The sequence below is a fragment of the Rhamphochromis longiceps genome, linkage group LG19 (genome assembly GCF_057381845.1).
Source record: "Rhamphochromis longiceps isolate RC_006_pf linkage group LG19, R_longiceps_female_GT1.1, whole genome shotgun sequence".
In the NCBI taxonomy this organism is placed as follows: domain Eukaryota; kingdom Metazoa; phylum Chordata; class Actinopteri; order Cichliformes; family Cichlidae; genus Rhamphochromis; species Rhamphochromis longiceps.
Genome location: NC_140575.1, coordinates 27,977,484 through 27,991,934, shown reverse-complemented (window position 1 = coordinate 27,991,934; position 14,451 = coordinate 27,977,484). Strand labels below are relative to the sequence as shown.

Genomic DNA, 14,451 nt, shown 5'->3' with positions numbered 1-14,451 from the left:
GTTGACGCAGTCCTGGCGCGGTATTGTAAAGTTTACTGAGAGCTCAAAGCTAAAACAGCTACTTGGATACTGAAGTCTTGAATATGTTTCTATGATATCAACCACGATCGGTTGCATAAAGGTTAGCTTAAACACTGCTACACAGTCACAGACGTGCTCCGGTGAAAATGAACTAAAGGTTTGTTTTGGTCGGTTTCGAGTTGAAGCTAAGCTAAAGGGAGGCGCGCTGGGTTGTCGTTTACTACCAGCTGGAAAAAAGTGCTAGCACTGAGAGCTGAATCGAGATGAGTGTTTCACGGGAAATTAAACGTAAGTACCGCTTTCAGTTTACGTTTTTTGGGCACGTTTAACGGCTATTGTTATGTGACTATTAAAATTAAGTAACTGTTACATCTCGATTGTTTGCAGAGCTGCAGAAAGCAAAGAGCAAAGCCCAGAGCAGCAACAACTTAAAGGAGGAAGCCAACATCTGTAATCAGCTAGGAGAGCTGCTGTCCAGGAGCGGTGTGTATAGTCTGCCCAATATCAGCACTGTGTTATTTTAGCACTGCGAGTACTGCAGTTATGGATTGTTTTTGATTCTCCGCTCTTCCTGTCACAGCGTCACCATGTCTTATAGATCACCAACACTCTCGAATAATCTTGATTTTTCTAATAATTTTTGTCCCTTTACTTTATAACTGTGCAGGTGATCCTAAAACAATCTTTCAAAAGTGGATAAAAGTGCCATTACTTGCATATTTACTCCCACCTGGAGCCACTTGAATTTCAGTATTTTCCAGTTTGACCATGGCTGCTTCTTAGTACACAGCTGTGTCACTGTAGAGTTTAATCACGGGATACATTTCAGAGGCTTTACATTCATATGCTTTCTTATGCTTTTGTCTTCAAGTGAGTCAAATTTCATCTGGTGCCGATCAAGGTTATTAACTAAAAGCCAAAACTAGATGTGAAAAGCATTTAAATTAACTAAGATAAAACTAGAATGTAGAAAAAAGTTAATGATTTTTGTGAACTTGGAAAACTAAAACAATAAACGATAAATAGTGGACGCTTTGGCATTTATTTGGTAAAAATTTTTTATCACAGCTTGCCTGATGAAGCTTTGAAGTACATGTTTATTAAGATTCTGGATGTCAACAACACAGTGAGCCAACTGCTTTTAAAAAGTTCTACTTTCATTATGATACCAGTATGGATCCTGCCTCTGACATGTGCCCGCCATACAATAATAATTAAATCTAAAATTAGCCCTGAAACTAATAAAAACTAAACTGAAATGAGCAAACTGCAAGGTTATGTGCTGCACTACAATTCATCTGATGACTTTGATTAACGTAAACAGTTTGAGCAAAGGATGCAATGATATTCAGTCTAGTAATTCATTTATTCTTTATATGCTTTTTCATACCAACAACATTTTGTTTGCAGTGTAATTTTTTCTTTTGCCTTCCTCATGCAAAGTGTAACATTTACCTTTCTGCTTCATGTGTGTCTCAGGTGATTATCAGGCTGCCATTAGGGAGCACCAGCAGGAGTTGGCTCTCTCTGAAGTGTTAATTGATGTGATTGGACGAGCTGTGGCCAATCGTAAGATAGGAGAGTGCTTTGCAGAGTTGGGCAACATTGAGGCAGCTTTAAAAGTAAGTAAACTGACGCTTTATCAAAGTGATAAACTTCTAATTCAAGTGGTGTTTAGGACCTGCATAAGTGGATGTGTGTCTCTTCTTCAGCACCAGCGTCTTCACCTGGACCTGGCTCGATCTGTCAGAGATCATGCTGAAGAGCAAAGGGCGCTGGCCACTATCGGTCGGACCTACCTCTTCCGTTATGAAACGGACCAATCGAGGAAGAGCTTGGAGGAAGCAGAGGAGGCCTTCAGGAAGAGCTTGGGCATTGTGGATGACCGGCTGGAAGGTGTGTACTGGTTGTATCGTCCCAGTGGTTTTTAATGGGCGATTTCTTTGTTTCGTTATTCCTAATCCTCTACCTGGCTGCAGGGACTGTGCCACAGCGAGAGATCAATGAGATGAAGGCGCGTCTCTTCCTCAATCTGGGTCTGGTCTGTGATCATCTGGGCGAGCACAAACGCTGCAGCGAGTTCATCCGGCGAAGTGTATTTATTGCCGAGTAAGAACATCCTAAACTTTGCTCCACGTCTAAGCATGTCGATCTTTTTCATCGACAGCTTTTAATCGGCTTATTTTGTATAACTGTCAACTGAGATATCGCCGTTATTCCCCTGTAAAGGAAGAGCCAGCTGCTGGAGGATCTCTACCGTGCAAACTTTAACCTGGGCAACATCTACTTCCGTAACGGTCAACGCTCTAATTCGGTCCGCTGCTTAGAGCAGGCCAAAGAGTGCGCCCGGAAGATTAAAGACAAATTTAGTGAGAGCGAGTGCTTTCACTGCATCGGCAAGGTACGAGCTCCACCATATCCTCTTATTTTCTCCTGTTGCGATCATGCAGGTTTTGAAGTGCATGTGTGTCTTTAATTCTTAACATGCGATGCTAACAGGTGCAGCTGTCTCTGGGTGACTTTGTAGCAGCGCGACGATCTCTGAAGAAAGCGGTCTTGCTGGGTTCCCAGCAGCCGCTGGACAGACAGACGGTGAAGATAGCTTTCAAATATGGTGAGTGAACGGTTAGATATGTTTTTTTTGTTTTGTTTTTTACTTGCTTGTAGCTGCATGGATGGTACAGTGTATTTCTTTCCTATCACGTAGCTGACCGAGGCTGTAAATTAGAGGAAGAGCTGGGGGAAGATCAGGGCAAAAAACCCAGCTCCCATCAGGCTGTCGAGTTGGCAGAGCAGCTTGGGGATCTCTGCTGTAAAGTTGGCTGCTACAGCAAAGCTCTGGAAGCTTATCAAGCTCAGGTGAGAAGCATCAAAAGAGTCACATGGCTAATTCTCACATTTTTTTCACTTTTTTTTTTTTTTTTTTAATAGTTGCAACGTAGAGTCTAAATGTGACTTGTCTAAAGCGGTGTTGGTTTTGTTGTGTAGCTAAAGGGTGCTGAGGCGTTGGGAAAGCCTGCCAGGGAGCTGGCTGTCATCCACGTGTCCCTGGCTGCCACCTACGCAGACCTGAAACAACACAGCAAGTCAGTGGAGCACTACAGAAAGGAGCTGGCGTTACGACAGGGCAGCTCTACAGAGGTGATCTGCAAATTCACCCGTCTGCCCTGTGGTAGACATGAATGTGTGACTTATTACTTATATTTGTGCGCGTCAGGAGTGTAGCACGTGGCTAAACATCGCAGCAGCTCAGGAGGAGAGCGGCTGTGCTTTGGAGGATGTGGAGAGGAGCTACAATACAGCTTTACGCTGCGCTCAGGAGTCTGGACAGGCCAGACTGCAGGTGAGAGATAAATTAGTCAGCTGTGTTGAAAACTAAGCAGAAATTTAAGATGTCTTGTAAAGGCGCGGTGATGAATATCATGCACGACCAAAACGCACATTGACTTCCACAGAAGCGCGTGTTGAGGCTCTGGCTGGCGTCCCAGAGACGAAGCGGCTCATCGGATGCTGACAACACCGAGGCGAGGCTGCAGGAGCTGTGTGCTTCGGAGGGCTGGAATCCAGATGGGAGTGATGGTGAGGAGGAAGAGGAGGAGGAAATGGAGAACAGCGAACCGCTGGATGACAGTGATGTCATCCTCTCAGACTCAGGTAAAATGTGCGCGGGTAACTCTATCCGGAAAGCACTGACATCTCTATACAGAGGGATGCTTTGATTCACGTTACTTTTCATGTGGTTTGTAGACGATGATCTGGAGGGTTATGACAAGATGGTGTCAGGGAGGAGGAAAACAGGACGGGTGAGCGATGTGCGAGTTGTCATTTCTTCTTTGTAGACTGCGGTTTAGATCTTCATTCTTGGCCTTTTTTGTGTCTGTCTTTCTGCTTTAGTGGAACAAGCGGAACGAGAAGGGAGAGACGTCTCTTCACAGAGCATGCATAGATGGGAATCTGAAGCAGGTCCAGTACCTGGTAGAACAGGTATAAAGAAGATGATTCATTATTTTAATCCAATAAGTTTTTAACTCTTGGAATCAGGAGGGAAAACATAAAGTTGAGCACCATCAACATATAAACTGATTCACTCGTTGATGGTTGGTCACTATAATAAACAGTTCAGGCTTGAGGCTTTCTGCTTAACTCAACAGAACAAGTGCAGCAACAAACTTCTTGGACTTGAACTTCTTGTCTGAGTTTTTTAAATATTTACCACCTTAAAAAAAACAACAACCCTGCATCATGCAGTTTGATGAGAACATCGATTGGCTCAAATATAAATGATTTATTAGGAGTGTTCATGAAGATTGTATGGAGGAAAAAAAATGTACAGACAGAATCTGTAACGTCGAAGAGCCTGATGAAAGCTTTTGTTTCTTTGCATATCAGGGTCACCCAGTGAACCCCAGGGACTACTGTGGCTGGACTCCCCTCCATGAAGCCTGCAACCATGGTCACTATGGTAAGTTCTGTCAGAGTCTCTGGAAAACTGCACCCGCTCCCTCGCTCATCTTTCTCTGCTCTTCGTGCAGATATCGTGGCTCTGCTCTTGGAGCACGGCGCTAACGTTAACGACCCCGGTGGCCCTTTATGCGAGGGTGTGACTCCTCTCCACGACGCCGTCGCATGTGGCAATTTAGAAGTCACAAGGCTCTTGGTGGAACGAGGGGCCTGTGTCACACTGCGCAACTCCAAGGTTTGTGTGTTTGGCTGTGTTCAACCTGAAAGTCCATTTCAGCAGGATTTTCTTTGCTGGCAGAAGGTGGCAGTAAAATATCTTCTTTATTTTAAAAAAACAAACATGTCTTCCACACTTTAATGGATGACTTTCCTAACAGTGTTACAAACTTACGGGTCACACTGACCACATTGACAAGATTTACATACAGTTAGTGTGCACAGTCTTCATAGGTTCAAAAGTTATTGGACAAACATCATTTTAAATATAAAGACTGTTCTTAATACTTGGATGAGGAAAAATCAATTTAAAAAGTGGTTGTAATTGTAGGGTGATTAAAATCAGAGTAATTTGTTCGTTTTTCCTGGTTCTCGCTGCTGAGGCTGATTATAAAAATATTTTTAAAGTTATGAATCTCTCTGATAAAAGTTTTACTTTCTGTTACTCTGGTTAGGAATGAAATCCTGGACCATGCTTTCGTTTGGCAATATTGAATTCACCCCCACCTCCTTTGGAGAAAGTCCAGTCTGCTGAACTTGTGCGCCTTAATCTCACATTTTTATCTCCACCAGGGTGAAACTGCTTTGGACACCTTGCGTCAGTGGCAGAGGACCTACAGCAGGGAGCTGGATCATGAGACCAGGCAGAAGTGTATTGCTACAGAGAGACTTCTGAGGAAGGCGCTAGCAGGAGGAGGTGAAGCTCTTGCATCATTGCACTGCGTTAGCCTCGGTCTGCCTTTTTATACCTGCTTTCAAACGCTCGTGTTTCTCACTTATCTCTGCCGACCACAGTGCCTGCAGCTCCGGCCCCGGCCAAGCCTTTTGATGCCCTGCAGGACAGCCAGCTGTTTGATGCGGAGAGTTCTGAGCCACTCTCGTCCACTGGAGGGGGCTCTTTCTCCCGCCAAGACTGGCCGCGAAGCAGGAGCTCGGAGGTGAAAGCGTCAGGCGCCAGCCGCAAACAGCGGCAGACCAATGGCTCAACACAGCGGAACAGAGCCAGGGGAACAGAAGCTGCTGTACTGTATGGGGTAATGTCTGATGATGCTTTCAGTGTGGACAGACAGAATACATCATGTCTTTTCACAAGTGTAGTAGATTCATCTATATTGTACAAGCAGAATTCTTCAGATCTTTGATGTGTAATATATTTTTTTTTAGATTAATAGCAGCAGCTCAGATGACAGCGAGCCTGACACCCCGGTTAGTCCTCTCCGTCCTGTCCGTCCTAGACAAGGTTTCCCAGCAGCTCAGAGTCAGAAAGAACCTCCTGCGAACAAAGAAGCTGCCTCAGTTCCCACCTCAGGACAGGAAGGCATCAGGCAGGCCCCTACGCCGTCTGTGTTTGCCCGAGAAGAGTACCACAGTGCCATCAGAGGCTTGGGCAGCGCCAAAACACTTCTCCAGGGTCTCTCGCAGCCTCAGCTCTCCAGCACACCTGCCGTTTCTTCCAGCACCAAATCAGCTCTTGTTCCCGAGGACGAGTATCTGGCTGATGACTGGTTGGAAGACGATTTGGTGGAGATCCAGCCGAAGAAAAAGCGGAGGCTTCGGATGGAGCAGAATGGGCCAAGAGTAGAGGAAACTGCTTCGTCTTCTGCAGCTCGAAGTCAAAACAAGCATTTAAACTTGGACACAACCTGCAGAGGTAATTAGTCTGGATTTGTTTGGTTTTTCTTTTTCTTGGTTTTGCCAGTTTTGTAGCTTGTTGTGCCCTTTTTCTTTCAGGATCTGCAGTTTCCTCCCTCTCCAGTAGAGGCCTCTCTCAGAGAAAGAACAGCTTGGGGAAGCCTCACCAGGTCAAAATGACTCAGATACCAGGTGTGGCCAGACTGGAGAGAAGAGAAGTCAACCGGTCACACAGTCCCACTGTTACAGAAGATGACGATTCGAGATCAGACACACCGCCCCCACCTCTCCTTATCCATGCTCAGGTCAGAAGTGGAATGCTCTTTTGCTGTTTGTTAGTTACGGATGGAGTAACACTAAGGAAATACACACAACACAGTGATTGTGAATAAGTCACTCCAAGTGTGAAAAGGTGATAGTCAGAGTGAGACTACACATGAATTATTCAGGAAATGCACACTCAGTGAGAGAATAACTATAATTCAGTGTCACTAGGGGATCTAAGTTAAAGATGATGTCTTCATTTCTGATTCATTTGAACAGTGATGAATGTGGACGTAAATGAGTGTGAGCTGATCAAAACTGGGGAGCTGTTTTTACATATTTCTGCAGCCTGGATGCCGTGGGCTTTGTCAGGAGTAAAAGATGACATCGCTCATTTCGGATCTTATATATAGTTATACCTTGGTGTTTTGTAGCATCAGCTGACAAACTTTTACTTTCCTGATGTTTAGACTTTCTGATTCCTCCACAGACTCTGCTTTGTCTTTCTACTAAGAGTTGACGACATTAAATACAGATGTTTTAACAGTGCTTGAATGTTTTATTTTGTTTACTCTAGCCTCCAACTCAAACTTTGGCTGCTCCTATGCCCACGTCACTTCCTCCACCAATCAGAATGAGGGTCCGGGTTCAGGAAGACGTCTTCCTGATCCCAGTTCCACAAAGGTCGGTGAAAAGTTTTAAGTTTGAGCAGTATATAAAAATAAATCCCAATCTGATTGGTATAGTATTTTTTGTTGTTGTTGTTGTTGTTGTTGTTGTTAATTTCTGTTTAATCACCTCCCATTGCTCTGCATCCCAGTGAGGCCAACTCCTGCTCTGTGTCGTGGCTGTGTGAGCAGGCAGCTCAGCGTTACTACCAGAAATGTGGCCTCCTGCCTCGTCTCTCTCTGCAGAAAGAAGGCGCTCTGCTCTCCCCGCAGGACCAGCTACTGGCCGTCCTGCACACAAATGAAGAGGTGAGGTGACACTGAGGAGAGCCAGAAGTGACCATACTTGGACCACAGACAATTTAAAAGATGCTGAAGACTACCATGATTGGTTTATGAAGTCTGATCACGAGTCTTTAAGGCAAATGTTGTCACCGTTGCTATCTTGGATTTAAAAAATAAAACAAAACACAGTGACAAGAGGACTGCTATGACTGTGAAACAGCTTGCATGTCAGCCAGTGAGCATACTCCTTTTCTTAGACACAGTATGACCCAAATTCATAAAATAGACTTTCTCATAGACACAGAGGTCTTTTTGAAATCACTGATAGAAGGAATGCAGGTTCTAGGTCCTTCCACAATGACTTTGTTTTTCTTACCCAGATGAGGCATGCAGGTTTTAGACTGTATGATTCTGGTAAGAAGGTGAAGGGCTGACTATGTTAACAAGCTGCCTGAGAAACAACAATCTGAGAAACTGTAAAGATTAGAACCATTTCTATTACCAGACTGGATGCTGACTTGCTTTAGGAGCCAGCTTCCAGGAGACACTGAAGGAATCACAGTTTTTGGGATTGAATCCTTGGCTTCACTTTCCCGCACCAGTGCAGGATAACTGATGGGTTTGTGTTGCAGGTTCTGGCTGAAGTTTGCTCGTGGGATCTCCCTCCTCTCCCTGAGCGATACAAGAAGGCCTGTCAAAGTCTGTCAGTGGGTGAGCAACACAGAGGAAATGCATTATAAAACGCACACATGTGCATTTTTGTATTCTGTTATGAAGTACCATCTCTTTCTACCTGTAGATGAGAACAAGCGTGTCTCCCAGCTATGTGAGGTTCAGGACCGGGGTTTCTCCGTGTCAGTGTGCGGACTCGGTTTGGCCGCCTCTTCCCTCAGCCCGCTCCTCCGTGCCCTAAAACTTCAGGCCAGCCTCACTGAGCTGCGAATTTCTGGAAACCGTATGTCTGACGACCTTCTCCCTGAGCTGATTGCCACAACGCTCACCATGCCTCGTCTGCAGCTGCTGGACATTTCTGCCAACTGCATTACAGGGGACGGCCTGGAGAAGGCTGTAAATGCTTTAAAGGGACAGAGTGCACCTGCATTCCCGGTAAGGGCCTCAGCTAGCCAATACTGGCAGCTCCAGGTTTACCATCTAACCTGTATTTAACTACCTCTGTTCTTAATAACTACCTTAGATCTTAATAACAAGCTAACGTGATTCGTATCAATGATATCTGTCAGAGAGAATTGGCTCTCGTGATCATTTGCTTTTTCTGCTCGTTTCCTCTCAAAGTGCCTGGAGGAGCTGGACCTCAGTATGAACCCACTGGGGGACGGCGTGTCTGAGTCTCTGTCCTGTCTGCTGTCCTGCTGCCCTGTGCTAGCCAAGCTGTCTCTGCAGGCCTGTGGCCTCACTGCTCGTTTCCTTCAGCAGCATCGACTGCTGCTAGCCAGCGCGCTCACAGGTGACTCTCTAACAAGCAGCTGACTGAAGCCTTAAGCTTCACTGAACTCCCACCCATAAGCAAAACTGCAACTAACTTTACATCTTCTGAACGTTCAGGCACAGGCCATTTGAAAGCAGTGTGCCTGTCCCACAATCCCCTGGGCTCCACCGGCTTTGAGCTGGTGTTAAAGACTCTGCCCCTCCACTGCCTCACACACGTGGACCTGTCAGCTGTCTGCAGAGGGCCTGCTGATTACCCGGCACTGGAACACCTCGCCAAAGTCCTTTCACAGGTGTGCACGCAAAAATCATGCAATGTCATTTATTGTCGAAAGATATAACTGTGCAATCAGGTTAAGATTTTTGTGTTTTTGCAGGACGAGTGCTCTCTGACCCACCTCAGCCTGGCTGCAAATGGGCTGACAGACAGCAGCGTAGCTACCTTGGCGAGGTTTGTGTGTGCGGGTGTCATTTCTACGGCTCAGTTATTACTCATGTTATTAGGGCTTTGCCTTTGTTTAAATTGTCACTCTTTACTGGCCTGTTGGACTTTTTATTATTATTTCACAGGTGCCTCTCGTCGTGTCCCACACTGGTGAGTCTGAATCTGTCAGGAAATCCGTCTGTTACATCAGCGGGACTTCACAACATCCTGGCGTCTGTCAGAGAGGCCCGTCGACCACTGACACTTCTAAACCTCGAAGGTATGCATATGTGTGATACTCCATGGACATGGAGTTTCACACTAATTCACAATTTGGATTTCTTTGATGTTTTTTATCACCTGTGCAAAGTTGTACTTGGCAACAGTTTGTTTCTTGCTATCAGTCTGTTTCCTTTTGACACATTTCTAAGTTTGAACATTTAGTATGTATGCACAGAGGTGTTACATGATGAGTACACACACAGACATTACAATATAGACGTGTGGTTTGAAGATTTAAAAAAAAAAAAAAAAAAAAAAAGATTAGTTGTGAATTAATTTTCCATTTTATGGAGCAGAAAACATTGCTGGATGCTAGCTAATAGGCTACATTTGGATGTCAAATATTTATAGGGGGGAAAATGGAAATTATGGATATGAAATAAAATGTTTCTTTGTTGCTTAACCTGCAGGTTGTCAGGTCTCTGGCCCCTGGGAGAGTCAAGACCTGGACAGTTTGTCAGAGCTGGTCCAGGATATCCGTCTTTGCTCTCAGGCCCTCAACAAGCTGGACCGACAGACCTTGAAGCAGCGATGGGACAGGACTCAGTCACACGGACACTTTCTCGACCGAAACTCCAAGTGCCTCCTCTCTGCCACCTCCACTTGAGGGTGGCAGGTGTGTTCATAATAAATAATTAATAATGAATTATTAATTTCATAATAATTCATAATAAAAGTGGTAATTTTTATAAACATTTTGGTTAATGAGGCTACACCAAAAAGAAACAAGATAAAAACAAAATAAAGTGACATGGTGTCCACCAACAGTCTGTTGATAGCTTGTGTTTTATGCATTTTTGTCTGCCTTATTTATACATGTAAAGCTCTGTATCTGTATAAAGAGTTTGTGTTAGTGTGTGAGAGGTTGATTTAAAAAAAAAAACCCAAACACAATTAAAGTAACTGACGATGCTATACGTTGACATCGTTCTTTCACTGTAAGACTCAGCAGGCTATGGTGAATAATCACAGCGATTTTCAGGTCTCTGAAGAAATCTATCTAGAACATCCATACACATTCACACTCCGATCAATGCATAGGAGGTTAGTATCTTGCCCTTAATTTGGCATGCAGACTAGAGCAGCCTGGGATCGAACCACCGATCTTCTGGTTAGCGGTTAGATTTGGCCTTTATGGAACACCCAGTCAAATAAAAAGGTAAAAAAAAACATGTTTGATGAAATAAAATGGATTTCTTTAAACTGTTTCAAGTCAGCAAAACAGCAGGATGTGAGATTCTTGAGTGCACTTTTCATACAGTGAAGCACTCCTGTATTATTTGTGATCCAAAAATAATACAGGGCCCAATCTGTCAGGATCGGCAACAGGACTTCAGCCAGCATTATTACAAACGGAGGAGTTCCACAAGGTTGCGTCCTCAGTTCCATCCTCTAGACTCTGTACACCCACGACTGTGTCCTGTGTTTGTGGACGACACTGCAGTGATCGGTCGCATCACTGGAGGGGATGAAGCGACTAACAGGAGAGAGGTGGCCAGTCTGGTGTCATGGTGTGAGGACAACAACCTCACCTTCAACACTGACAAGACAAAGGAGATGATAGTGGACACGAGGAACAAGAGGAGGCCTCACCAACCGCTATTTATCTGGGGCCTTGAAGTGGAGAGGGTGAGCAGTTTTAGGTACCTGGGCGTCTACATCTCTGAGGACCTCACCTGGACACTGAACACCACACAGCTGGTCAAGAAGGCTCAGCAGTGGCTGTATTTCCTGAGGAGGCTGAGGAAATTTGGTATGTCGGCCAAGATCCTCAGCAAGTTCTACAGCTGCATTGTGGAGAGCACACTGACCAGCTGCATCACTACATGGTACGGCAGCACTACTGCTATGGACCGCAAACGCTTGCACAGAGTGATAAGAGTATTCATTTATTTATTTGTGCTATTTGTATTTTAGCCCTGCGACAGACTGGCGACCTGTCCAGGGTGTACCCTGCCTCTCGCCCTATGACAGCTGGGATAGGCTCCAGCACCCCCCGCGACCCTGAAAAGGAGAAGCGGAAGCGAATGGATGGATGGATGGATGGATATTTGTATTTTATCTGTTCTATTTCTATTGTATATATTAATCGGCATCTGTGGGTGGACAGCAAAGAAAGAATATAATTGCACAGAGAAATGCTTTTTTTTCTTTGGACACATGACAATAAACACTTAGAATCTTGAATCCTGAATCTTTGAAACTCTATAACAGCTCCATGTCAGATAATAAAGTCTCTGCAAATAACAAAAATCAGGTACATGTACCTTTTTCCACACAGCAGCTAAAGCTTTGTGCAGGCCGTAGGGTCGTAGAACCTGCAGACCCTCGCAGGTGTTGTACATCTGCCGACAAACTAAAATAAAGGCTCCACATAATGAATGGGGCATATCAGATTCACACAATGATGGCAATTCCTTGTCGAGCAGCCTCTGGGTTAACTGTACGATGATATGAGCAGCAAAGGTTCTGCAGACAAGGGTGAAAAAAGACAAAGATGTTTATTATAGATCCACAGCATGAGATTTTTAGATTGTAAGTATAGCAATCTCAATTTGTGGCTTTAAATGCCTACACTGGAGGTTTTTAATAAGACCTGAAACTAGCAACTAATAAAACGAATAAAGTCATTGTTTAAAGTGTTTGCTGAGGCAATGGAACAACTCAGCAGTGTACACATCTGACTTACAGCTATTCACAAACCAGCAGCACCCTCATGTTCTGCTCTCGGTGCAGAATAAGCAGGATTTGCTATGCAAATTTAACTCTGTACTAAAATCTTCCAGCTAAGTTAGGAAAATGTAATTTATTCATTACTATCAAGAAAGACAAAACGACGCTGCGAATTTAATCACAACATCTCACCTCTCACTGTGGGCTGCGACGAGATTCTTCTCAAATAAGAAGAGCGCTAATCCTCTGTCTGTGTTTGCAATACGAGCCAGAATATCTGCAATGAGACTCAGGGTTGCTGCAGGAGACTTTAACTCAGCCTGCAAAGCACAGAAAATAAACACACAAAATTACCAAGTGCTTCAGGAAAATTGGCACCTGCACAGATACTCAACACTGAAATAACACTTTTATCTTTCACAATAATGGAACTGAAGAAAAAACTACTACATTTCATAACCAAAGCCTCTGTAATTCCATTTTCTGGAAGGCTGAACGATGACAAGTCCTTACGCAGAGGACAGTTATGTTACTCTTAAGATGAGGAGTCTACATTTGAAAATTGTATGTTTTGATGAATTTTCTAAAAATTATTGCACTAAAAATGTAAAAGGAAAGTAGTTTACATGCCGTTTAAACACCGGCACCGTTTCAAAAGTACCGGTTTGGTACTGGTATTGGATAAAACCTAAACGATACCTATCCCTATTTAGCAAACATGTGCTGGGCCTGACTGTTGTGTGTGTGATGTGATCAGTATGCTGCTGATTTGCATAAGCAAAAATGATGTAAATAGAAAACGCTGCTCCTAATGAATAAAAAACAGGAAATACAAGAAACTATGTGGTCTCTGAGTAGTATACTTAACAGCCACAGTGTGACTGATCCTGCACAGGTCCTTCATCCCGACAGCAGTCAGGCTGTACCACACCCAGACAGGAGAAGTACTGTTTAAAAATGCATGTACATTGTTATTGCGCTTTATGCACATATAAAAAAGTAAAATCTAGGTGTATTTTACTGTATATAGTAACCATGTGTGCATAGTACAGTATTTTTGCTATTTTTTTTTCTATTTTTGTTTTTTTCTATTATGTATCTTATTTACCTTTTCTTCCTGTCCCTTGTGCTGCTGTAACAAGGAAATTTCTCCAGTGTGGGATTAAATAAAGTCTATATCTCTGTAAAAACACGGCAGCAGACAGCACACAGTGATGAGGTCTGTTACTTTTCTTGAAACTCATAGCTTTATTTCACCCCTCCTGTACTCCTCGTGCTCCTTCATCAATTTCATCATCTTCTGGTGGTGCAAATCCCTCCTGGAAAAGATAAGATCAGTGTTCACTCAGATGTCTCTGTACCTCACTGAGGTGGTTTATTGCTTTACTGACAGGCTGATTTCTAATTTTGTGGTAATCTAACCAGATTTAGGTAAAGGCTGCAAAATGCTGTGATGGATTACAGAAAGGAGTAAAACGCAGCCATATCGAAGAATAATCATGAGATACGTACAGCAGGTTCTCAGTAACAGCTGGAATATGGGATTTTCCTCGTAATATTACAAACACACTTTAAATAAATGTATAATTCATTCTTGACTCTTTCTGACATGGGTCTTGTACCATGGAAAGGACAACCATCACCCACCTCCACTCCCTCGCTGGTCTCCACTCATAATGCACCTAACAAAGAGTACCAGAGTACTCTTGAGTTTGTCCCAGCACCTCACCCCTCCTGCCTCACACTTGCTAACTTTGGGGAGTGCTTGAAAAGCACTCACAGAGAACACAGAAGGTCTGTGATTTTATGCATCTTGTGGTTTAATTAGAGCCATTTTTGGAAGCAGTGACAAGCTGTCCTCTCTTTTGCTCTTGTGTCTTACTATTATTATGTCATAGAAGCAGCTGTAGTTTCAGATGTGTCAAAGGTCTATGCTCAGCCACTGTTAGCATCGTACCACATGCCTGAATCCAAAAGAACCGTGTCACAGTGATCAAACAAGGTAAACAAACTGGACTTTGCTCATGGCTACGATCAGCCTAAAATGTTTAAAATTCCACAATCAGGAATTCAAGGAAT

General features: G+C 43.9%; 1 protein-coding gene across 1 annotated transcript; it reads left to right on the top strand.

Annotated features, from left to right (window-relative positions):
* Positions 1–25: 25 nt before the first annotated feature.
* On the top strand, positions 26–10,614 carry tonsl (tonsoku-like, DNA repair protein). Its single transcript, XM_085391059.1, has 28 exons — positions 26–309; positions 409–504; positions 1,501–1,643; positions 1,734–1,917; positions 2,001–2,130; positions 2,251–2,422; positions 2,521–2,635; positions 2,729–2,880; positions 3,010–3,162; positions 3,239–3,364; positions 3,477–3,675; positions 3,769–3,824; positions 3,916–4,005; positions 4,411–4,483; positions 4,554–4,717; positions 5,272–5,395; positions 5,494–5,732; positions 5,863–6,349; positions 6,430–6,635; positions 7,172–7,278; positions 7,415–7,571; positions 8,180–8,258; positions 8,347–8,654; positions 8,841–9,012; positions 9,111–9,286; positions 9,371–9,444; positions 9,564–9,697; positions 10,110–10,614. Exons 1-28 carry the CDS (start codon positions 285–287, stop codon positions 10,304–10,306), a joined length of 4,338 nt encoding a protein of 1,445 aa, XP_085247185.1. The 5' UTR covers positions 26–284; the 3' UTR covers positions 10,307–10,614.
* Positions 10,615–14,451: the final 3,837 nt, after the last annotated feature.